This window comes from Scatophagus argus, chromosome 12 (assembly GCF_020382885.2).
Source record: "Scatophagus argus isolate fScaArg1 chromosome 12, fScaArg1.pri, whole genome shotgun sequence".
NCBI classification, from domain to species: domain Eukaryota; kingdom Metazoa; phylum Chordata; class Actinopteri; family Scatophagidae; genus Scatophagus; species Scatophagus argus.
The window spans coordinates 4,995,366-5,021,612 of NC_058504.1; the positions used below are offsets into that span (position 1 = coordinate 4,995,366).

The following is a 26,247-nucleotide window of genomic DNA, read 5'->3' on the forward strand; positions in this document are numbered from 1 at the left end:
AATTATATGATTCATTTCTGGGGGTTTCAGCAAGGTGGTGTGACTTGGTATTTTGTTTGAGGGTTCGGCTCTTGCAGTATCTGTCTGCCTCTCAAAAGATTAATAGAGACACAGGAAAGAAAGAGTGAACCTTCACCGGGACTCTTAAGTGGCCTTGTTCCCCGAGCCGGTAAATAAAGGATGGGAGATGGTTGTGCCGGGCGTGGAACGGAAGGGAAATAAGAGAGGCTGAAGCTGTTGATCATTCTCATCTCATACACGTAATGACCCGGAGGTAAAGTGGCAAAATGAAACTTTGCCCACCAGCAACAGATGCTGGGAACATTTTTAAAATTCTTCTCTGTGGTTCAGAAGCAAGGAGTGATTAAATGTTGATGGAGAAATATCGCATTGTCTCCCCTTCTTAGTTTCAAACACTTAACAAATTACATCACACTCTAGAAGATACGAGCAGCGTTAGGCAAGTTTTACCTGAAGGCCCTGCAGTCGTGTTGAATTATCGTTGAGGATAGCTGAGGCTTTAATTATGTACGAGCCTTCCGTGTCTTTGATTTATGAAGCAAAAATGGCAAAAAATACTGTTTTTTAGGTGATAGCAGTGGAGGGGATGCTGCAGGTGGGGGGCCTTTTGACCAGAAGGAAATCCATTTGCCAGCAGGGGAAATCTGAGTGGGCAAAGTGAATGAGTAATGCTCTCCCATGCCAGACTAACTACCACAGAGGTGCTCTTAAGTGAAGCATTTAACCCCCCTCCACCTGCTCTGGTGGCTCTGCTCTTTGACAAACAGGAGGAGGTGAGCTATATAAGGCTGCCACCAGGTGTTAATGTACATAAAAGTAGTGGTGGATAAGAGGATCTCTGTCCAGAAAATCCATCTCTACTTTTATTTATTTATTTTTTATTGTTCCCTTTGAAAAAAGGAACAATTTTTATCCTTCAATCTAACAAAACCTTCACACTTTGACTTTTCACTGTTGAGCATTTTGAATTAAAAAAAAAGATTTGAATTTCTTTTCACATATGCACTTCACCTTTTAAACTGCTGTGGCGATTTTTTGTATTATATAGCACTGGGTTTTTTTTAAAACACCTTTTTATTTGTTTTTTTTTTTTCCCTGACAGTTTGCCTCCAGCATCGCATTTTGTTGTTCTGAATTCCCATAAAGTGCCTCTTGACACGTCAGCCGTTGAGCTTTGCAACTTCTCACATCAAGAGAATATCTAAAAGCTTGTTCTAGCACAATTCTTGTTGATGTATTATCTTTCATCACAAGTCTTACCTCAGACATTCATCACGCTTGCGAGCTTAAGACTCTGGTATGACACTGACAATAGGCTCTTTTTGGAAGCAAAGTGCTTGCAAGAATAATCACGCTTGGATCACATCCTCTTGAAAATACAGTTTAGGAGAAATTCTTCATTCAGTGAGGTCGGAGTGATAACAGTACTCTGAATATTTCACTCATGAATCTCATTTCATGTGTCTACTGCTGGGTATATTGTACCCACTGACTTTACATAGTAGATCGATAATTTAACTGTGAATCTTAATGGCTAGATCAGTGTTCTCCAACTTTTCCACGGACCCCTAAGCAGACATAAATTAGACCACAAACTCTCTTTTTTTTTGAAGATTTTGTCTCAGGATCCCCCATCTGATGAGAATTTTGCTCTTAGATCTTTCATTACAAAGAGCATACAGAGGCTATTATCTGTTTTGTCTTTGAGTTACTTAAGAATGGAATTACAGTGAAAACAAATTAATCTCTGTTTTGCTTGGGACCTCCTGAAACCCCCTCAAGGACCCTTTGTCAGATAATGTGCAGTGTGTGTTTTCTACTTTTAGCTTTGACTCGCACTGTTTTCTGTGCTGGCCTCACAAACTGATTTCACTAAAAGCAGTACATGGATTCATATGTCACATCTTGTTTCTATCTAATAAGCCTTATTTTCATTAAAAATGTATTAAGTATTTTTCAAAATCCCATTCATTTCTTTGTCCTTGTTGAATTTAAATGCTGCAACACATGTATGAGATACTGCAAAATGTCAGTGGTGGATGCCTGGTAACCCATATCCCACTGAATTATGGGCCTTTAAAGCAGTAAACAGAGACACAAAGGTGCATGTTAGGTGGCATTTTCACGAATAACAACCACTGACGTGTATGTTCCTAACAGTCAGTAAAGCATCCCTCCCTGCAGGTGCCGCTGGCAAAAGGATGACAGTTGTTCGTAACGTTGATGCCTTGACCGTGTGTTGATGCCGGCTGGCATTGTTTGTTTACTCAGCCCTTTCTGTGTTTGTTTGCCCACACAGCCTGGTGTCAGTAATCCGAGGTCAGGTCCTCACGGGAGACGGGACACCGCTGATTGGAGTCAACGTGTCTTTTCTGCACTACCCGGAGTACGGCTACACCATCACACGGCAAGATGGCATGTAAGAGAGATACTCAGTGCACACGTGCATCAGGAGGTGAAGCATGTAGGGATGCACAGCATTCCATCTGTATTGAAGTCCAAATAAACGTGAACACTCTCTCACAGTTAGCTCAGCCCTTAGGTTCAACCTTTGCCTTTGCAATGATACAGTTTATTTGCAGCATGGACTGCTGCCCCCACACCAAAAAATGCAGAGAATGCCGTCCAATAGTAGGAGAGTCATACTGGCAGTAATCCAAAAAGCCCTCAAAACAAATTGAAATAGCAGCACATTGTGCCCTAGAACAATTCCTCATGCAAATGTCACAGTGGCGGAGGCCATTTTGAACCAGGCTGTTTAAAATGCATTGAATCAGCAAGGGTAGAATCAATCTGCCTGTGGTGTAGTAAAACATGGGATTACTGTCTGACCTTCTCTTGACGTTACCGTAGACGGCTTCTTAATAATGGGAGTCCAAATACATACAAGACAAACATATGTCATCAAACGTATGTCATAAATTTTACAGGAAGGGTTCACTTCAGGTCATAGCTTCATTTTGCAGATGGTCCTCAGAGATGGTAAACCAAGCCTTCATTCAAATTCAGCAGATAGAAGCTGTGTTTATGTGTTGCCAGTGTGGAATAAGGGGCTTATGAGTGGCAGAGAATTGTACAGCTGTTGTTATGAAGCACAATTCTTGGGTCCCCAGATATCTGAGGATTAGCTGATTTCTTCAGATATTCCGCCCTGTAACTCTTCTGACAAGGAGCATGATAAATGGTTGGGGATAATCACACTTGGTTAGCCAACAGATCTGCTCAGTGTGTTAAGAAGATGGGGTGGTGGTGTGGTGTGGTGTGGGGGGTGGGGGGGCAGCATCAAAGCCTGGCCTCTTGCAGCTGTGAGCTCCCCACTGCCCAAAGTGGAGAGATCTTGAGAAGGAAGCTGTTTTAGGTCAGCTGCACAGCTTGGCTGTTGGCGTGTGTGTCATCCGAGGTGTGGGTGCGTGCATGAGTGACGTGCATATGTATTCAAATCTGTGAGTGTGTGTGTCTTTGTGTATGTGAATGCATGCAATGTCACCGCACAGATGCTTTACCCCCTGGGTAGTGGAGCTCAGCAAATATATAGAGCAGCACTTCAAAGACTCGCCCTTCATTTCCAAATCAGTAACTTTTCCCTGAGTAATGTCGTACTAATTAAAACCAGTTCACTAGAGAAAACTCCCGAGACTCCAAACCAAATTCAACCATTAAGTGTCTTCTTACACCATGCCTGGTTAGACAAAAGTCATAAATTAGATTCAGTGAATGATACTAATATATGAAGCCTGTACAGAGGGAACACGGTTGGTAAGGAAAACTTCTCTCTTGCAGTGAAAGAGCAGCATCAGACTCACTGAAATAAATCTTTCCTTTGCTACTTTGCACTCAAAGGGAATTTCCAGTTAATTACAACTTGAGGATAATTTGTATGGTTCTGGCCATCGTTCTTATCAGTGCTAACAGTGAAGCATTGCTAAAAAGAAGTCAGATGAAAGAGAATCATGAGCAGTGAGAAGAAGGTGCAGGTTTCAAAGGTTCCACTTTAATGGGACCTTTACCTTTAGTCTCTTTTTGTTTACAAAGTTAGAATGTGTAAAGTCATGTGTAAAGACATATAATAATAGGGCTCAGTGAATATGCGTGGAGGAAGACGGGCTTGTATGACATCCTACCAAGCTTCACAGTTTTGCATGTACACAGTTTTATTGTGTGCGTCAAGTAAAGTATTAAAGTATTACCTTTATGTCAGACATAAATGTGGCATGATATGAACAGACTTGTGAATGTGCCTAAACAGCAGCGCACACTTTTCATTTGGTATGACTGATTAAGTTTTCATTTTTCCAAACAAATTCTGGTGTACTATTCATGATGCCCAGCACAAATTATTCAAGGAAAGATTGTCTGTTGATGTTTGGTGCAAACTTAAAATCAATCAATCAATGATCACTTTTGGTCTCATGATATTGTGTTAAGGTTTGACCTCTTGGCCAATGGCGGTGCTTCTTTGACGCTGAGTTACGAACGCGCCCCATTCCCCACAATACACCGCACAGTGTGGCTGCCCTGGAACGTTTTCCACGTGATGGACACAGTGGTGATGAAGAGGGAAGAAAACGACATCCCCAGCTGCTACCTTACCGGCCTGATCAGGCCCAACCCCCTCATCCTGGCTACGCCCCTCTCCACCCTGTACAAGAGCTCCCCAGAGGACAGTCCCATCATACCAGAGACCCAGGTGACACTGCAGTCACAGAGGTGACCTACAGAGAACACATTACAGGCTTGTTATGGTCAATTCCAAATTTGAGCTCGTATCTGATTATTTTGAAAGACTTTAATAATTTGACCCATGTTTGATCTCTAACATTACAAGCAGCAGCGCTGAAAATACACAAACACAAAGTGACGATAATGCTGTTATCTTCCTTTTACCATGGCTTCTCTTGCTTATTTTTAACAGTCAGATTTGCCTTTCAGTTTGCCTTTGAGCTTTGATTGAATTGAGGCATCTCCCCAAATACTAAGCCATAAATTGCCTCACAGTAATACTGATAAATTCGGAGGGCATATCGCATGGAGGTTACATGCCCCAGGATTTGGTTTATATCCATTTGGCTCAAATCAGGGTGTAAAAATCCCTAAATGCAAAATGTGACTCTGCAGCTTTTTAAAACCGATTAGAAAAAAAAAAACAACAAAAAACAAAAAACAGATCTGTTTTCAACAATTTGGACATGAACTGGGGGTCTACAGTAAAAAGAGTCTAAGACTTATTACAGTTGTGATGTTAAAGTGAAAGTAATGAAGAATTCATTTATTGCTGGTGGAGTTTTTCTCAGAAAAAGTTAATGTCCTGTGTGGTTTTATTTAAACAAGAATTTATTTTTCATATTTTGGATGCTAAACACAAATTCATTTTTAATTTTACTGCACTGAATGTAAAATGATTAGCCCGTATGTCTGGATAAACCTCACGACTGAAACTCTTATTTGACTGTGTTGCTCTAAACTGAATGTGAACAGTTAACCCCGATACACACAGCATCTTATATAGTACTGTAATTAGAGCAATCCTCTACATTAAATAACAGCAAGCTCCTGTTGCTCCTGTTACTTGGGTCCATACTGCACACTGTGTGTTTGGCGCCAGCCTGACTGTTAATTAAAATTGTAGGTTCTTCATGAGCAAGTGGCCATACCAGGCAGTGACCTCAACCTGGTCTATCTGAGCTCCAGGGCAGCTGGCTACAAGCCCATCCTCAAGGTGCTCCTGACCCAGGACCGTCTCCCCTTTGGCCTGATGAAGGTCCACCTGATGGTGGCCGTCATGGGCCGTCAGCTCCAGAAGTCTTTCCCTGCCTTTCCTGACCTCTCATACACCTTCATCTGGGATAAAACAGACGCCTACAATCAAAAGGTCTTTGGCCTTGCAGAGGCTGTGGGTGAGTACCTGCTGTGAAGCTGCCGACTAAAGCTGTTTCACTTTTCAGATATCTACCTCCACGAACCTTGGTTGAACTTCTGAAGATTGATTTTATTTTATTTTTTCTTTTTAAATAGAGGATTATTTTGTCAGGGACTGCCTTTGTTGTGCAATAATGATTTAGCAGATGGTGAATCCTGAAATCCATCACTGCTGCACTTTTGAAGGCCACTGCAGTTTTGCTGACTTCTTTGTTTGGCATGTGCAAAATTCAGAAAAGGCAGCAAAGAGTCATAAACCTTAATTAAGATTTTAAATAATAAAAATACTAATAGGAATAATAACAATTTAAAAATGAATAAAGAGTCATTTTGATGTTTTATCTCGCATTAGCACCTAATATAAGTTGATATGTGTTGTTTTGCTCTTACACAAGTACATGCAGTATCATAACACAATACATATCACAATCTTTTGCAGAAAAAACTTCAAAGTCTGAAAAAGGCTTAGGGATTTTATTAAGAAGGATGAATGGAAGAGGAAAAATGTCACAGCCCTGACAGTCAACAGGATTCACTCATGGCTTCTGGCTCGACCATATCACTGCGTTTATGGCATTTACTGTAATGTGCTCCATCTGAGCCTTTATTATCTAAGTAATTCATGCTGCTTTGTATGCTATTTTGCGTTGTGGTTTATTTGCATTTACACATGATAAAACAGACAAATGAGGGGAGAAACCATAAAATACAAACTGTACAGGTAAGACACAGAATCCCCACTGGTCTCGTAAAATCACCCCAGCTGGAGAAAATCACATAGTCAAAGAGAAAGCAGAACCAGCAAATACAGAAAACAGCCACAACGTGCGCTGAATGTCTTACAGGCTACAAGCCTCATTGCTGCCATAAGTGTCAGGTAGGAAGGTTGCAACCTTGCTCACCACAGGCTTCTGCCATCATTGCTTTCAGTGTCAGTGGGATATGAATACGAGTCCTGCCTTGATGTGGTGCTGTGGGAGAAGAGGACAGCGGTGTTGCAAGGCTATGAGCTGGATGCGTCCAACATGGGAGGGTGGATGTTAGACAAACACCACATATTGGACATTCAGAACGGTAAGAACAGCTCATATATTCAAGATGTGTTTATATATGGGCTTGTGGGGAGGAGATAGGTGGCCTTTTAGGGGTACAGGCAGGTGGTCTTTTCCTGAATCACCGCAATGAATACTTTATTAAAATGAAATATGATTTGTCATCCCATCTGCATGTAGTTTTGAAGGGACAATCATTCACAGTAATGACAGAATAAATCAGTGGCTAAGTCACCACGGTGCAGGGCTTGCTGCCATTCCACTCTACTCAGCTTTTTTAGGGCAAAGACTGCCTTTTGCCACTCATGAAGGCTCACGCTTTTGATGAAGAGGCGTCATGTTTAATTCTCGCCTAAATTCAACAAGCTAAATCCCTTTCTTGCTCCATCATCAATCCGAATCTCTTTATCAGAAATCAAAATTGGAAATCAGAATTCCTTTATCTATCCCAGAGGGGAAATTCTTATTTCTTACAGACCTTGCACTCGCACTTAATCATCAAACACAATAAATGGACATGAGTTTGCCTTTGTCGTGCTGGTGCAGAGACGTGAAAGTCAAACATACAGGAAACTATCATATATACATACAGGAAAGAGTCACTGACAGGTTACAATGCGAGGAAAATCACGCTCTATAATCTGGAGAATGTAACAAGCAGTAATACGACTGCAATCTTCAGAGGTAGGCCTCAGGGAAGTGAGCATTGTCAGTTCGCCAGGCTGCTGTTTTGACATTAAGCCCACTCTGGCGCACAATCATTGTTCCAGTTGTCCAACACAATTTGTGGCCCTTTCATCTTGAAAATAGTCGAGGTTACAGTTGTGGCCTTCAGCAGAGTCCTTAGTCTCACACTGTCAGACTGGAGTGTGTGACTGGATATTTAAGGTTTTGTTGTTTTTTGGGGGATATTTTTTTGCAGGTTCATTTTTGTTTAATTGGGCATTTAATATGTGCCTGTGGTCTTTTTTTAATCATAGATAGATAGAATGGCTCACAGAAATAACTATAGTATTTCCTTTGTTTCACTGGCACCTAACAGATTACACTAGAGCTTGTGTGAATAAATGCATCTAAGAAACTAGTAATTATACCTGCAGTAACAGTTTCTCTGGTTGTAGCCAGATTGTGGTGTCTTTTGAACCAAAGAGTCTGGGGACTTTGTTTGATGATTTCTACAGTGATAGCATCACTGCTGAGGAGCCTGGCATGGTTATGATTGATTTCTCTTCTGATTCAACTCTGTTTAGATAAATCAGAGAAAGAAAACATAAAGCAGTGCAAAGGTTACAGCTGATATTATGCATGAATGTGGGAAAGTTTTTCTCAGGCGCTTATTTCTAGGTTTCCAGTCAGTCACATAACACATTTAGACAAGTTTGTATCTTTAGTATGTATTGGGAAGTAACGGGTGGTGTGTGTGTATTCACGCTGAACTCTTCTGTCCATATTTTATGCCGTCATCAGGTGAAAAATTGGTTTCTAGAGGCCATTATGCTGAAAAAAGACTAAAGAAAGACTAAACTGCATGTTTAAATTTTTCATATGTGAAACATGAGCAAGTAAGGGTAAATTTTTCAACTTTGCTTCTTTTTCTATAGAATCTCATTTTAAGATTAAGTGTTCCTTTATGTTCCACCAGGAGCGAGCAATGTGACCTGGTATTAACACCCCCACAAAACATCTAGTATTACCTTGCACACCTTGGCACTAGCTTCCACTCAGTTGTATTGTATAGGCTCCATTCACTCACTCATATAGGATATTGCTCTTTTTGATTTGCCCCTGACTGCTGTGCAGAAATGAAGCTGACATAAAATTAGTTTCTCAAAAGGCAATTAAAATGTACAAATAGAACTAATATATAATAATGTGAATTAATGGTAGTACTTAAAAAGGACCACAAGTAGGTCTGATGAGGTTCTAGAGGTTAATGAGGTCCACTGGTTTAACAGCTCACCATTAAAGTGTTTGTGTGGTTAATTGTGCAAGGAAATATACAGCCTGTATATCTATTCATGGTGCTTCTGTTGAATCTGAATTGCTACATGTAGCCTGTTAGTCTCTACCGGCATCAGAAACACATAGGAGAACGCTGACCAATCACAGTCTCTGTGGTATCTACACAGCCCACATGTGTAGTTTCATTTATGAGAAGGTTTTCATGAGCTCTGAAGCTGCAGGGCCTCCTTACATGTCCTCTACAACCATCTACTGACAACAACAATATAAAACCTGACTCTCCACTGTCTCTTTGGCCCAATCCATCATGCTTTGGGCAGAGTCACCAGATATTTTGGCAAACAGAGGAATGCTTGTGTAACGAGAACTTAATTCTACCTCCTTGAAGATAGACTTTTATAGCATCTTACATGTGCACCTACAACTGACAGTGGCAAAACAATTCATTCCACAACACTCAGTGGGTTTGCACAGTAATATCCATGCCATGCATGTGTTTTCCATGTATTCTCACATCTCAGAGATTGCACAAACCGTCTTTTGTCGGATACAGTTGTGGAAAACATGTCACAGAACCGGCTTCTGAAACTTCTGAGCCTTCCTTTACTTTGTTCAATCCTGCTCCTTTGTTGAGAACATTAAAAGAACAGACACAGGGGCCCATTGCCGTACCCAATCTGTCAAGCCATCCAGAACGTAAAGTTTGTGAAGTGTGCCAGAGAACACTGAATTGTGCCTCTAGCTTGACTGCTGCCGGTGCGTTGTGTTTCATCCCACCTGTCTCAAAGTATAGCACAACCATCTCCAAAGCCTTCACTATGGCAGCATCGCATTTGGAGTTGCAGTTGTTGTGAGATGCACTTGTGATCAACAGATAGGTGCAGCATGTGTGATATGCTAATGTGTGCCGCATCCTTTATTAGACTGAGCTGTGCTATGTGTTCAGAATTATCAAAAAATTGGATGTTACTATGCATGAAAAATCATCATGTGCATGCTTGTACAGGGAAAGAGCAGTGACAGAAATAAAACAACAACCAGATGGTGTCGAGTTTTTCTTGTGCAAGAAAAGCTGCAGCATCCCCAAGGCTTTTTTCACACTTTTCACTTGTCCTATTACAACACTGCCCCCCAAAATAAATTGCAAGGTCTGACAGAATTAAAAAGATTTAAAAATAGTTCAGCAAACTTGTGTTGTTCTGTCTCATTTACCCCTGTCTGACAGGAGCTTAATCAGTTTGCCAAAAGGGTCTCATGCCACAATCCTATTAGCTCAACCCAAAGACAGTGAGCTCTTTAAGACTGTGAAATGTTTTTGTTGTCGACTTTGGTATGCTACTTTATACTGTGTTCACATCAAAGTATCATAACTCTATCTGTACTGCGATCTGTGTTTGCCCTCACACATATACATTTTTACCGCAGAGGTTGTGAGGAGGCACCTGGTTTTATCCACTTGCATTTTCTCAATCCAAACTGAATTATTCAGTCTCACATTCAGACACTTTTTGACATTTGAGATTTATGGCCCACATGGGTTTTTGAGCAAGGAATGCAGTTCAATATCCTCGGTCAGCATGAAGATGAATCCAAATATCACTGTTTGCCTTCATTCCTGTTCCAGCATTGATTCTTTAATGCTGTAAACCTTGACTAATGTCTTCACCCAACATTTTAGCAAGCAGTAGTCCTCTGCAGCTGCACAGACATTTGCTATCGCTCTGTGTTGTGTCTCCTGCTTCATTTTCGCACCACTTGGAACATCTGAGGACTTTTTCTCCCATCATTTGTGGCAAAAGACCTGAACAAAAAGCAGTATCTCTCTCTCTCTCTCTCTGCCTCCACTCCAGAGCCTGTCAAGCTAGATAAAGCAAATTGCTGGTGCCTGGGCCTCCTGCCCCTCCTTTCTTCATTACAAGTGGATATGCCTTCCCCTCAATCAGAGGCTTGTCTCTATCTAGGGTAACATAGCTGATTTTTATTGGACACAGCTAGAGTTCAACAACTCGGTACCTCGGAGTGTACTTAAGTGTATACAGCTCACGCACATGTTGCATTTGAAGCACTGAGAGGTTTCCTGCCCACTTTTAGCCTCTATCCTGGTAGATCAGTGGGAGCCTGGGTGGTATCTTAGAGAATGACACAGTGCAAAGGAGTACAAAGAAGGACAGGGTGCAATTAAGACACACTCTCACTCCTCCTCTACCAATCTCTGTACTCTCTCTGTGTCACCAAGGTGACTTTGCTCAGGGCGCTCCACTTTTTTATCAGGTACAGGGGCTCAGCCTTGCGTTTGTACCATTAATCATTTAGGAAGCTGTGAAGTTGGCATTAAGCATTTATTTTATCCTCCTACATGTCTCAAATTAGCTTTTATCGAACAGAGGGTTACCTTCTATAAAGATTTTAAGAAAAGAAACAATTGAAAAGTGTATTCAGAGGAGGTAGAAAGGTGGACATCTGGTTTGGGATCAGGTAAAGTGGATTTATAAGTCCTATACACCAGAGGCAGGCTGAGTGTAAAGCAAAACAACAGCATTTTCCTCTCATTTCTTTTTCCACTTCATTTTTAGATAAATGATAGAAAATGGCCATCACATTTGGCAGATTCCATATTACTGTCAGAGTCCAACTGCATGTTGAGTTTTTAATAATGTGCTAAAATCTGCGTGACGTTACAGTTATATTACATTATGGCTTTTCTAGATGGAGCAGCACTCAAGTGATCTCAGAGCAAGACAGACAACTGATTCTCAGATTTCTTGGGGGAAAAAAACACAAAAAAAGCCTTTTCTCTCCAAGCCAAGCAAAACAGTAGATTTTTCTCTTTTAACAACTTCTACCCAAAAGTCGAGCAATCAATGGGAACACACACCCCTAATGGTTGATCTATTCAGCTGCCATATTTACAGTCTGACTTGAGATCTCCTCTGCAAAATCTGGCGAGGCAGCCCTACTTGTTTGTGTGTACAAAAACAAAACTGTTTGCTTTATATAGCTGTATCTTATTTTTGAGAAATAATGAGGTGTTTAATAGATGTCACTCTGCTTCAAAATCAAAACAATGTGAATTAAAAGTAAAGCAATATCATATTTTATGACTCCAAAGTCGTTTCAGTACATGCGCTGTAGGAGTCTCCCCTGTTCAGCCCGGGGCACTGGATAGTCAGAAGCTAAATTCCCATCAGTGCAGCTCTCCAGCTGAGACGTCACAAGCTTGATCCTTGCAACAGTCATCAGCAGTAATGTGTCATGACCAAGTGTCCTTGAGGGAAAAAAACTGAACCTTAATCTGCTCACTCACTCTTGAGCTGAATCTCATAAGAGCAGTAGAAGTTGTGTGTGTGAGAAAATGAAAGTAAAAGAGTGTGGTGTCCATAGTAAGTGTGGCATAGATTGTGGGGGGTAGTTGTTAATTAATTATTGTATTTAATCTATTATATTACACTGTCTAATAGCCTATGGTAAGACTTGTGTGTACAGTAAACTATGATGGAGGTGTAAATAGAGAGGACCGCGGCAGCTTGCCAAAATGACCTCAGCAGTAAATGTGTTTTCTCTCTCTCCTTTTTTTTAAAAAAGATGAACAGCAGCCAAACTGCTAGACTGCTGTACTGCTGCAACTGATCCATGTCTTACACACTGCGTTAGGCTCCTGGATATTACAAACGTGTTTGTCTTTTCTGAGAATATTTAGGAGCTATTACACAAACTGGCATTAAAATTCTAGTCAGATTACACAGTTTATTTGTGATTTGTTGCAGCGTTTCTGAGTGCAGCTTTAGCCTCTCAGCTCAGTGAGAGTGAGAGTTTTCATCATAGCATGTGTTTCATTCAGTGAGCAGACGCATGGATCACAGTTCAATACAAGTCCCAAGGTCGCGCATTTGATGGCGTCACGCATAAAGCCGTCTCCCGGACCTATTTGTCTTTGTTAAGGGCTCATATAATGCTGTTGGATACAAAAGACGGATTGGTCAGATCGTCCTGTCAGGAGTCTCGCTGGACTGTGCCTACATTTGAATTTGCCCTTCAATCAATTAGATCAATGAAAGGAACTAATCAGAGGAGGGACAAGCAGCGTGGCCGCACACTCGATTTCACATACATCGGGGGTTACAATGGCTTATGGGATAACGCTGTGGGAGAAGGACATTATGTGGTCAGTCAGTGGTGCCATGGATCCACTAATTAGGACAGAGGCAGTGTGAATTCAAACAAGTTGCTGGATGTGAATAATTAAGGACTTCCAGCATCCACTTCTTCCCTTTGATGTGTTTTTTTTCCTTTTGAAAAGTCCCACTATATCACCCACCCTCCTACTTCACCTAAAAAGACTGTTATATCTGCTTTTTGTTAAATTATTATTCTGTAGTGACTCACCAAATTTGGTGAGTCCTCAGTGAAAATGTATCCATCGTTATTAGTGGGAGGTGCACTGCCTTGTATTTATGTTTACCACCTCTCTGTGATTTGGGGAAAAGCAGCTCTCTGTGAAGTTAAAAGAACATTATTTTCCATAATATTTTACTTCAACCTTGCGGATGGTTTTCAGGAACTCACTGAAGAGATTCTACAATAATAATACAAAGGACTGAGCTCATTCAGCTGGTGGTCTGAGCTACCCAACTGTATGAATCAGATCATTGTCCACTCTTACAATTTACTTACAATAACATAAACAAAACAAATTCAAACTGTAATTTCTTAACTTTTATGACTGATGTGTCCCGAGCGAAGCCCTGAAAAGCCTTTCCCATTTATCCGATCCCATCTGTAACTGTGAGGCTGAAAGGATCTACAAAGGATTTATAACACGCTGAAGCTGTCACAGGTGTATTTGTGTTTGTTATTTATGGTCAGTTATAATGAAACATCCTTAAATTGTGTGATGAACCACACATATATCATTTTTTAGTTGTGGTGAAATAGTGTCCACATACTGTGGTTCCAAAGCAATGTAATTAATGTTTCCAAGTTTGTGAAATGACATTTAGACTCCAATAATCTGAGTCAGCAAACATTGTGTGTATTAAGAACTAAAGTGGAATAAATGTCTTATTATATTCTGGCATATTAAGCTATGTAAAGCAAATATATTTACGTTCATCTTTCTGCAGCAATTAGTCACACAGCATGAAGAAATCACAAGTTTTAAAAATAAATTCACGTCAGATTTGCAGATAAATACTATTATATTGAAAAGGCAAGGCTTTTCTTTTCTTACATCAAGAAAGGACGAGTTAAGCATGTAGAAACATATTTTCATACCTTTCTTGCCGGTTAATGAGATTTACACCAGTCAAGCGTGTTACAGCATGTAGCTAAAACCACGAATCATTTTAGTGTAGGTTTGTGCACAAATTAAATAAATGCAGAACATCAGTTAGGCTGGCATAATTTTGTATATTAGACAGAGCCAGGCGACTAAAACCACTAATGCACACTGACGTCTGACTTTTGTCTTCAAAAAGTACAGTCAGCATTCCAGTTGGTTGGACGCCTGGGTGGACATGCTAAATTTGGCCTCTTTTTTGGTGCAATGCTGTGACGTGCGTTGAAATTAAGGATGTTGACACATAAATAATTTTCCATCTAGCTCCTTTAGCATTCAAACATCATTCAGTCAGTACTGAGTTTGAAAGAGAGACTGAAGTAAAAGTTATACAAAAGTAACCACAGTAACTTTATCAATGGCCTCTGTGTCAGTACATGTTTGGTTGAGATTGGAAGGAAATGGAGTGGCTCACTCCTCCGTTATTCCCATCATCAGCTCTGTGGGGGAGTTTTCCTTTATCTGACCCCAGGATCAAAGAGGATGTAAAGCTGCCATTAGGCAATTTGGGATTTGTAATTCTGAATTATTGCAAATTCAGTGTGTGAATTTTTCTTTCCTGTGTATTTCATTTTCATCAGGTCGGTTTGGTAAAAGAGATCCTCATCTCTGGCTCTCTTCTAAATAATGAGTCCAGTATTTTCTGCTACTGACAAATGGCAATTATGTTCTCACACTTGCAAATAACTGCTGCTTTGTTTCCCAGGCATTCTCTACAAAGGCAGCGGGGAGAACCAGTTCATCTCCCTCCAGCCCCCTGTGATCTCCACTGTCATGGGAAACGGGCGGCGCAGAAGCATCTCGTGCCCCAGCTGTAATGGACAGGCCCAAGGCAACAAGCTGTTGGCGCCGGTTGCTCTGGCATGGGGCATCGATGGAAGTCTGTATGTGGGAGATTTCAACTACATCAGACGGATCTACCCATCTGGCAATGTCACAAGTATCATGGAGCTCAGGTAAGATCAAGTTTTTAAGAGCATGTAACACCAGCACCAGCACCAGCACTAGTCTTTTGGATTTTTTTTAAAAAAAACAGGACACCTCTTGTACAACCTATTGATGCTCTTTACCTGTCCCTTCATTACATGTTTAAGTATTAACCTTTGAATTTGTATGAAATCAAGATAAAACAATGAAAGATGATACTTCGATTATAAATATAAATATATATATATATATTTAAACTGAAGTTCAACAAGAACAAATAAAATTATGTAACATTATGCAGCACACTGTAGCTAAATTTCTATATGTAGTGCTATCACTATCTATCACACACGTCTTTCACCTACCCATAGAAATTTGTAATCTTTTCACTATCCAGCTCTGTAATTAGGAAAGACATCCTGTCTTCAGTATGTAATTGGCATGATTTACACCCTCATGCCAAGTTGGCTTCTTTCAGTATTGACTCTGATTTCGCCAGTTGGCTTATTTCAAAGTGGCAGATGTTGATTAAATATACATTAGGCCATCATCCTTTATGAGACACATACATGACGAACATGTGAGAACTGGCTTCAGAGGTTATAGGCCACCACACATGCTGTACAGTAAATTAGTGTTAGCATTCAGATTACAAGGGGGGGTGCTGACCAAAAAACTGAAGAGTGAAAGTGAACAACATTGAAACACAGCTGCTTTAGGAACCTGACAATGTAGCTGTGCAGTCATCAGCTGCGACAGGACACTTCCCATGTGGGATTCCCTGAACCACTTTCAGTGTAGCGTCTGTATTTAGATTCTGGCTTCAGTGGCCAATACAACAAGTGGTAGAATCAATATTTCAATATGAGTGGTCAAATTGAGAGAAACAGTGGTAATGCAGTGTGGGGCGTTTGTGAAGATAGGAGTACATATTGTCTTCTCTCTGTGGGTTCTAACTCTCGGCCACAGTCCCGCTTCTCCACTTCCTGCCAAACAGATCGTCATTGGCTTCGACTTTCTCTGGTGTCTCTGTTGAGTCTTCAAGGGGATAGTCTGACTTTCTGAGTTTCAGCTGTTCAGTTTGTTCCTCCCTAAATACTGTGAGGGAGAAAAAAATCTGTGCATTTTTTTGCCAAATTTTGAGTCCTTGTTAGCACTTATTCCTCATGGTTTTAATGAGGACTAAAAAGGCTTTAAGCAAAAAATGAAGTCAAGCATATACACAATTCCTATGACAAGAAAACTGTTTCCTTTAAAGATTCACAAATTTCATTGTCTTGATTCTTTTTCCCTCCTCGCCTGCTCCCTCTGTACCCTGTCATAGAAACAAAGACTTTAGACACAGGTAGGTGGATTATCTTAGTGGATGTTCCTTTAATATTATTTTTACCTCACCGTCTGTATCATCTCCTTTATAAGTATATGGATGACTCTTTCTTTTACAGTCACCTTTAGCACCAGTGATTTCAGTGTTTGATTATAATAAACCAATTATAGCTTGATTACATCTAAACAAGAGGAAGAATGTGCAGTCTGTCGGAATTTGTGCAATGCGACTATTGACAAAATGGCTCCATCGTACACTGTGAGACTTTGCACTTCTTATGTATTTCTAAATATGAATAAACAAAATGAGCATGTAAGCACACAGTCAACACCCATGGTAGGTAGTTCAATACAACGGAGCTGTATTAAGCAGTGCCGTTGTGCAGCTTATAGTTAATTATATGTATAGTGATGTTGATTGGCAGACGCTCTTATCCACAGGAGTTTACACAGTTGCTTTTTTATTCACAATTAAAATAACAGCATCAGATCAACTGAGGATGCACCTTTGTGCCAGTTAAGTTTTTGGCAGTAATTCACTGGATCATAAGCACCAGGGGTGCTACACACAGAGAAGAGGAGTAGCTTCGTTAAGGTGGCTGTCAAGGTGTAGTCGTCTGTTCTGTGACAATGAATTTGCAGTGAAGTGCAACATGAGGAGTATGATGGAGCTCTGGAGCTCTAAAGGAGGCTACATGAAACTTGAAAAAGCCATAGTCACCAACTTGATCTGGTGGTGACGTCAGATCTAGTGTAGAGTCTAGATCATTTTTACGGTCAAAGGTTTGATGGGCCAAAAAAAATTTGAAACAAGTGCACATAATTCAACTTTTAAACACATCAAAACATCAAGCTTCATGAAAGTGTTATTTATTACAGGGCTGTTATATCGGACTGCATAATGTCATACAGGTGTTTCACTTGTGGTGTCCATCCCCTGAAGGCTGACTGTAACAGAACGGGTTACTGATGTACAGCCTGCTGAATTCTTTATAGGCACTTGGTAGCAGCCACCTATTTTGGGCATTTATTTTGACTCATAATAGCCGTCAGGTTTTATGACTCCATATTCATCATTTTACAAACATGTTTCATTGCCACATTTATTTTGCCGTCACATTATCCCACTTCTAAAGCCAACCACTATTGACTGAGGTACCATTAAGCTGGAGCAGAACCAGAGAAGCCGTGTTTATGACTGCACAGTAAAGCAAGTTGTTTTTCATCTTAACTGCCTCTGTTTCGAGGTCTTTAATGACACTTAAGCACCCGCTTCTCTGCATTAATAGAAAAGGTTGATTCAATAGTTTTTCAGCACTTTGAATTTGTTTCAAAGGAACAGTCACAGAAAATAATTGAATTTCTTCAAATCTAGTCAATGATGTGTTGTGAAATCTTTTAATTCCTAATCTGTGACACATTTGCTCTCTGATTAAAAAGGGTTAGATCCATTATGAGACAGAACGCAAATAAGCACAACCAGATGCAATAGCATTAGTTGTTGCACTTTGTTAACATAAGCCAGTCATTTCTGCAATTTCCAAAGGCTTTGCTCTACAGGGGAGTGATAAAAATGAAATGATCTAGCTCACAAGTTGTCATTTCTGCTTTTTAATCTGGAAGCCCACTGCAGTGGTATCCTGTTCAATTCTGTTTGACTTAAACTTGCTCTGTCTCACTTTATCTTTTATCTATAATTTACAAAGACTCTGCCTTTTTGCTGGAAATTTCCAAAACATTTAAACACATGCAGTTTTCTTCTTCTGTTAATTATCCACAAAAATCACAATGTTGATCCTAATTAATAAAATAACATGATGGTTAAATGCTAAAAGCATAAGCTGATTCATCATTTTTATTAACCATTGTTTCAGTTTAAAAACAAATAGTTTGAAGAAGGTTCATTTATTTCCTTACACGTTACACCGTGTATAAAGGATGCAGGAATTGCTGTAGGTATTTAAACAATAGACTTTTCTACATTCTTTTAAATGTTCTGAGAGCTTTTTCTAAAATGTGTTTTCCATCTACACAACTAAAAAAATCTAATGAGGTATAACGTAATCAGCTCTTCACAATATTCTTGAGAATATCCCTTCGTGAGTCCTGCCCAAGAGAAAATAAGGCTTAATAAGGAGTCAGTTGTGCTTAACAGAAAACAAGTACTTCATGGACATTACTACATCAGATCACATTTTAGGAGTAAATTAACTTAATTAAAAGGCTGTTTGGCTGCAATATAAGAACGGTGCATTTAAGGAAAAATCCTCAGTGTCTGTAAACTGAAATTACTGTCTTGTATGCAGTAACAATCCAGCACACCGATATTACCTGGCAACTGACCCAGTAACTGGCCAGCTGTATGTGTCGGACACAAACTCCCGGAGGATCTACCGGCCAAAAAGCTTAACCGGGACCAAGGATCTGCAGTCAAACACTGAGGTGGTGGCAGGAACCGGGGAGCACTGTCTGCCCTTTGATGAGAACCACTGTGGTGATGGAGGCAAAGCTCCAGAGGCTTCTCTCACTGGACCCAAAGGTATGGTTTCAACTTAATGAAGATGTTGTACTGCGAAATGGAGGGGCGTGGCACAGTGATGGGTTTTTCAGTCAGGGATGGCAACTGCTAAATTTAAATTAATGTGTGTCATTGGGGTCTGTGCCAACTCTGGGCCGACTGAATTTAATGGGTGAATTTCAGCTGTGGTTCAGTAAAAGTAAGCAAGACTGTCAACTAAAAAAAGACAGCTTTTGTAAATTAAGGCTGTGTACTGCTGCTGCCTTTCAAACAGTGTTCTTTTATTTGGTCAACCTTCAGAAATATATTATGTAACTTATTTTGTACGATTGAATATTCCTGCAAATATTCCTTACAGTTCTTGTAAGGTCTTGTATTCTTGAAGAATTGTCACTTTGAGACTTTTTACTCACAGCCTTCGTGAAAGTATAGCAGGTATCACAGGTTGGTGCCCGCTATGCACAACGAGTTGTCCACAATCAAATAGCTCATGCTCATTTGTACTTGGATTGCTCTCTTTTCCATAAATTCTTCTGGATGAAAAGGCTAAGATGAATTGTTTTGCACTATTTGTTGCCCACTCTGAAGGCCAACTGCAATAGCACAGCTTCAGCTGGGTGATAAAAGCTTGAGTGAAGGCAATCTGAGGGAGCGACTCTAATGATGGAGTGGGTGGAAGCCGAGACCAGTGAAAAAAACAGCAGATGGCTCCCCCTTTTTCCCCCTCAGACATTTGGTGAACTCTGCTCAAATGTGACACTTTTCATCTGTCTGCAAATCTCAGACTGTCAAATAACCAGCTCCCAAGGATTCACCGTGGGCCCTCTCAACTCGTCAATGTTTTAGCAGAAAGCAATCTTGTGCAGACCTAGCTACAGGTCAAACCAAACCACTTACCTTCCATAGAAGTTTTTAAAGACTCCATTGAAAAATAAATTATGCTCTGGGGGATAAGACTGAAGTTAAAGCGTATTCAAAACATTTTAAATTCTCCAAAAACAAAAGAACTATCTTCCACTATACCTACATAAGATCAGCAGGTCTCAGGTGTTTTGACTTAAAGCCAACACCAGAGTGTGTTAAAGCCAGTGTGGAGAATGAAAAATAACCTTCATTACATGTAACGTATGACTGAATTCTCATGAGTATGGTCTCTATTAAGCAGCACATTGACACATAGAGTGATGTGGTAGATTGCGTGGCCTGTTAATGTATTTTCCTATTTTGGGACAAATGGCTATTGCAGCTCTACACTGGCTGCAACTCGCAACTCTGTGATGACATTCAATCACTGAGACAATTTAGTCCACAGTTGTCACCATGGCAACTGCCTGTCTTTCACCCCTTTCATCTAAAATTGGCCAAAGCTGTCATTTCCGCTCCCTCGCTCATTCACATCTCAAATGGTGTGTAGATTGTCGATGACTGCTGATGTCAAAAAATCCCCCAAACTCACCTCTCACTGAAACCCCCAACTGCTGAGGTCCTCTTTAAGAGAGGGGTGTAACAAGACGCAGCAAGTGCATATATACCGTATGAATACAGCCTTTCCCACTTCTGCCTTAGAAATTATTTAATACCAGAAAAGCAGCCCATGAATTATTGACCGCTGTGCTTTTTGCAGTGACCTGAATAATGGGAAGGCAAGCTTGACACATGTATCCATCGTGTTCTGTCCACTGAGTCATGCAAGCAGAGATGCCGCATATCTGGCATGTTTTCCTGTTATCACAGGTTTTTTTTTTCTTTCTTCCTTTCTCTTCTTTTCTCCCTCTCTTACCTGATGTCAACAGGCATCGCTGTGGACAAGAATGGCCTGATTTATTTTGTTGATGGTACCACAATCAGAAAGGTGGACCAGAATGGCATCATCTCCACTTTTCTTGGTTCCAACGACCTGACATCAGCCCGCCCTCTGACTTGTGACAACAGTATGGACATCAATCAGGTGACTTATACACACAAATGCCCGGTATGCTGCCTGTATGCTGGTGCGGACAGTATCACAGCACAGCCTTGTGCCCCCGCCCGTCTAGACTTTCACTTGGCTTGCCCATGACTCATCATTGATATGCAGCGTTAAATACAACTGCACTGCATACAGTGTAACTCATCTCTTTTCATGAATGATGATTGTTTTGGGCAACTGGTTTTCGATTGAGAGGACTTTTCTTTTTTTTCCCTTAAATTTACTTCACCGTCTGCGTTATATTAACACATCCTAAAACTCTTGAGTGAATTGGGCAAAGGAGCTTTTTTGCATGCTGCTCCTTCTGTCTGGAACCTTCTGCAATTAAATTTAAAATTGCAAAAAACTGTTCTGCTTCTGGGAATTTAAATCATTGCTACAAAAACTATAAGCTTCTATTGGGTGAATATTAGAATTGGGATGTTTTTTGTGCAATTCATTTTTTTGCTTGATAGCATTATTACATTGATGTTTTCAGATTGCCCCCTTTTAAAGTGCCTCCTGCATTTGTTTCAAGGGTCTGAGCTTTTGAATTGTTTTTTTAATTTTTAATATTTTAAATTATTTATTTTACTCAAAATTTGTTTATGGTTTTACAATTCCAATTTTGTTTAATCCTGACCTTGTGAGATATTTTCTTTTATTTACTGTATGATATTACTAATATTATTGCTGCCTGCCTTGGCACTTAATCGTTACATAAATGTTAATTATGAGAGATACATTTAACTGACAGACCATCTGCATTATATTTTTTTTCCCATATTATGTTCTCAACTTGATAAGAGCAGAGCATTTCTCTGAAAGTACGGGAGGAAAATATGAGCCAGGAGAAAGATGTGATTTAGGCAGGAAGTGGAGACATGAAGTGTTTATTGAAGAGATGAGTTTTCAGGTCACGGCAGATGATACGGGGGGAAGAATAATTACTCAGTTTGGAAGCTTGTTTTGATGTGGCTGGAGCCGAATTAATGCTCCACTAGAAATACTCAGGACTGGGGACACTTAACACCGTGCATGATAATGGCACCGTCCTCGGTTTAAGACTTTGCTTCTGCGGCACAAGGCATTTGGTGCGATTGTCCAATAAAATTAACCATCTACCGGTAAATAAGATGATAGCTGTCCCCACATAATAGATTACAACATTACAATAACAGGAAGTGAGTGGAGGTGAGCATAAACATTAATATTTCACTCCTGTAGCGTTTTCAGATCTGACTTAAGATGATTAATGAAGAAAAACAAAAAACAAATAAAGACTTCTTCTTATGAAAATTGATGTGTTCACAACACAGCATCTACTTCCCATTTCTGGAGAAAGTGAGTTCTTAGGTGTGTTTGCCGTTGAGACTAAAGTTGCCGCAGGATCAGGTTCTCCCACCACTCATGTGTATGCACTAAACATAACAGTGTTTTTTTGTTCTTTAACTAACCAATTTACATTTTAATTAGATTTCTAATATTCTAATGCAGGTCAGAGAGAGTACAAGACTACACACAAAACACCTTCAAAAGTAGATGCAACAGTCAAAACAAAATGATCCTGACAGCAGATGTCACTGATATTCTTGTGTCCTTTTAAGAGGTTTGAAGACAATAGAAATGCAGAAATAAGAGCCAGGGAGACAATTAAAAATGTTTTTTAGAGGTCTTTTTTGCAGAATAAGAACATTTTAATGTAAACAGAAAAGAATGAAGAATGCGATGTGTGTGTATGAGTGTTATATGTGTTGGTGGGTGGTGAACATGAAGGGGTAAACATAAGAGAACATACAGACAAAGAATTAAGCATGTCACTCTTTGCTAATTAACCAAGTAATTTGGTTTGAGCCAGTAAAGATGTGGTTTTGGCGAGACGGTACGATCCTCGGGCATCTCAGCTACAGAATTGGCACAATGCAGTTTAACTAGTGGCAGTCTCAAAGGCAGTGTGTTTTATTATTAATCACCCTGTGGAAAAGCAATATTCAGGAGTATTTTGACAGCCTTAATGACACAGTTATATATTTGAAGGCCAGGCCAGTCATTTGTTCTTTTTACTCACCGACACATTTATGACAAGCAGAGTGTAATGGTTGGCCAGGGTTAAAGCTTTTGAATTGCAATATCTTCTTGTTACTTTTCCAAGATGTCACTAATATGTCTTTTTTTTCTGATGTATGACATATTTTCTTTACTTAATTTGAAATATTTAATTGATCACCCAGCAGGGAGCTCCTCTCTCAGGTTTGCAGCACCAGTTAGTGCATCACAAATGGTCACAGGAAGGTTTGAAGTGCACGCTCAGGATTATTTTGGCAGCTATACTATAGCCACATAGAGGATACACATCTGACACTAGCTAGTTTGAAATCTCAGTGGCAGCATGATAAAACATAATGTTTAGAAGGGAAAGAGACGACATAATGGAAACTTATCTTCACAGAAAAACAGATAAAAGTAATCTTCTGTGAGGGAATACAATGTCTGTCCAAGGCTAGCTGAACAGAGGATAGTCTGAAAGAGCACAGTGTTTATAGCTTACTCACAGCTGCAATTCTGGATATCCGCCCGCACATTGTAGTCATAGTTATGTTACATTGTCACTGCAGTGTCTTTTTTTCTGCTTGCTGATTTGCGTCAGTCCCACCATGAAAATCTGGAAGGTGCTTTCTTGTTTGTGGGCCTGTGAATTATGCTTATGCTTGAGTCACTGTTGAATATTATTAATATTTATTTAAATCAATTATGGGTCATGATTGCTAAGAATAAGAAACTTTCACATTGAATTTCAAATGTGTAATTATGTTTTCCTACACAACAACCTAATGATGTCCTGTATTTCAGGTGATCCTGGAGTGGCCCACTGACCTGGCAGTTAGCCCCATTGACAACTCATTGTATGTACTGGACAACAATATTGTGCTGCGTATCACAGAGAATGGTCAAGTGAGCATTGCAGTTGGCCGGCCTATCCACTGCCCACTGGCTGGACTGGAGCGTGGCATGGCCGGTGGACAAAGGGCTCAGTTAACTCCTCTAGAATCTGCTGTTTCCATTGCTGTATCTTACCATGGGGCCATCTACATAGCAGAGACTGATGAGAGAAAGATGAGCAGGATCCGAAAGGTTTCTGTCGATGGTGAGATAACTCATTTGGCCGGGGCTCCTTCTGACTGCGATTGCAAAAATGATGCCAACTGTGACTGCTACCAGACAGGGGATGGCTATGCCAAAGATGCGAGGCTCAATGCTCCATCTTCTTTAGTGGCAGCCCCAGATGGAACTCTGTATGTGGCAGACCTGGGTAACATCCGCATCCGGGCCATCTCTAGAAATGGGCCAACTTTGACTTCCACTGCTGGTACATATGAGGTGGCTTCCCCTGATGCCCAGGAGCTGTACGTGTTTGACAGCAATGGCACACACCAGCACACTGCCAGCCTGCTCACTGGTGACTTGAAATACACTTTCAGCTACAGCACAGAGAATGACATCACAGCTGTTACTGACAGCAGCGGTAACACCCTGCGAATACGAAGAGATCCCAACCGCACCCCAGTGCGCATTGTCGCCCCTGATAACCAAGTGATTTGGCTGACCATGAGCACCAATGGTGGATTGAAAACACTTACGGCGCAGGGCCAGGAGCTAGTGCTTCTTACCTACCATGGTAACAACGGTCTGCTGGCTACAAAGACATCAGAGATTGGCTGGACAACTTTTTATGAGTAAGTATAATGGAAATTGGCAAGTTCATTCTGTGGCAATCTTCACATCACTTGACAGACTAATTTAGATTGCAATTTGTTATGGAAATGTAAAAAAAAAGAGAGAGAGAGAAAGTATTCCTTATTTCTCATGGATGAGGAGCCAATATTAACAGCCTTGTAGTCCAAGTACAACACTAATATAGATAATTTTTGTAATCCTTAACTAAGCTTTAAGCCATAAGGGACAAACACAAAGATGTTTGCTATGTGTGTATGGTTGCATGTGCATAACCCTGTGCGCATTCTTTCTTGTCTTACAGCTCAGTACAAGTTTACTCTATAATTGGTAACCATACTTACCTGCCAAATGCTTTAGGGTGCACATTTAATTGAAACCTAATTATAAAATAGCCTAGTTAGACTATAATAACTTAATATGCATAAAGTATGCTACTGTTTCTTTTACTTCGTCGAATCACGTGTTCAGTAATGTAGTTAGCAGAAGTGTTCTGTAAAATAGGATTTTATTTTGACACACATACATTTAAAAAAGTTAAGCTGAATAAAATGACGGACTCATGATTATATTTTGATTATAATGTGCCACTTTATTTTTGTAGCATGGCCTCTCAGTGATTGAATTTTCCTCCCTTGTGTAATTTGCTGTCATGTCACATTACACCATGAATGATATCCTCACTATAACTAAAAAAGCAAAGCATTCAGTTCATCATCCAAATAATTGAACCCACTAATACAAAGTTCATATAAAACAGATAGCTGATGAGATGTGTCATTCTCCTGTATCAAATATTTGGACTGCACCTTGGGTTGATACTGGCAGTCCAGCACTTACGGGGGAAGAGAAAAGGAAAAGAAAGTGACATTTTAATTACAATAGAGTTGATGGTCTTACTCAACAAGTATAAAAGAGTTGATAATTGAATGCATTTTGGCCCTGGGAGCACTCACATATCAGTGCTTTGTCATTTGATGTTCTTTTTGTCAAACAGCTATGACAGTGAAGGACGGCTGATGAACGTGACATTCCCTACTGGAATGGTGAATAACTTGTACACAGACATATACAGCGCTTTGACTGTGGACATTGAAAGCTCCATGACAGAGGAAGAAATCAGCATCACTACAAATACTTCAACAATTCGTGCCTTCTACACTTTGGCTCAGGGTAAGCCCACAATGCTCATCTTCCCAAGTCAGGCAGCTATTTTGTAAGCCATTATTTGTCATTGTTTCAGGGGTCGCTGGGGCAATGTTGAGTAAACTTAAGTCGTGTATCACTACAGCTCAGAGGGTCTGACAGACGACAGTGTAAATGATTACTCTCTCAGTGTGTGGGGTTTGACGTGTCACGGAGACACATCAACCTTGTATCTAAATGGTTTCTTCTTTCTGCCAGAGCCTGGTAGTCCGCTTGTTTTAGTACATCGTTCATGTTCATTCTTTTTGTGTGAAAATCGTCTCATCTGAAATACTAAGGACTTAAGTTCCACCTACACTTACCT

At 40.3% G+C, this 26,247-nt stretch overlaps 1 protein-coding gene across 5 annotated transcripts in view; it reads left to right on the forward strand.

Moving 5' to 3' along the window:
- si:dkey-237h12.3 (teneurin-3) overlaps window positions 1-26,247 on the forward strand; it is a 128,108-nt gene that overhangs the window by 95,334 nt on the left and 6,527 nt on the right. For 3 of the 5 annotated variants that reach the window (XM_046406401.1, XM_046406403.1, XM_046406404.1), the window contains 10 exons: window positions 2,321-2,440; window positions 4,447-4,708; window positions 5,648-5,915; window positions 6,868-7,011; window positions 14,993-15,242; window positions 16,538-16,558; window positions 18,846-19,078; window positions 20,851-21,005; window positions 23,856-24,739; window positions 25,735-25,910. In XM_046406401.1, the coding sequence (XP_046262357.1) occupies window positions 2,321-2,440; window positions 4,447-4,708; window positions 5,648-5,915; window positions 6,868-7,011; window positions 14,993-15,242; window positions 16,538-16,558; window positions 18,846-19,078; window positions 20,851-21,005; window positions 23,856-24,739; window positions 25,735-25,910 (2,513 nt within the window). The remainder of the gene's footprint in view (window positions 1-2,320; window positions 2,441-4,446; window positions 4,709-5,647; window positions 5,916-6,867; window positions 7,012-14,992; window positions 15,243-16,537; window positions 16,559-18,845; window positions 19,079-20,850; window positions 21,006-23,855; window positions 24,740-25,734; window positions 25,911-26,247) is intronic. The other 2 variants (XM_046406402.1, XM_046406405.1) reach the window with 1 other exon arrangement.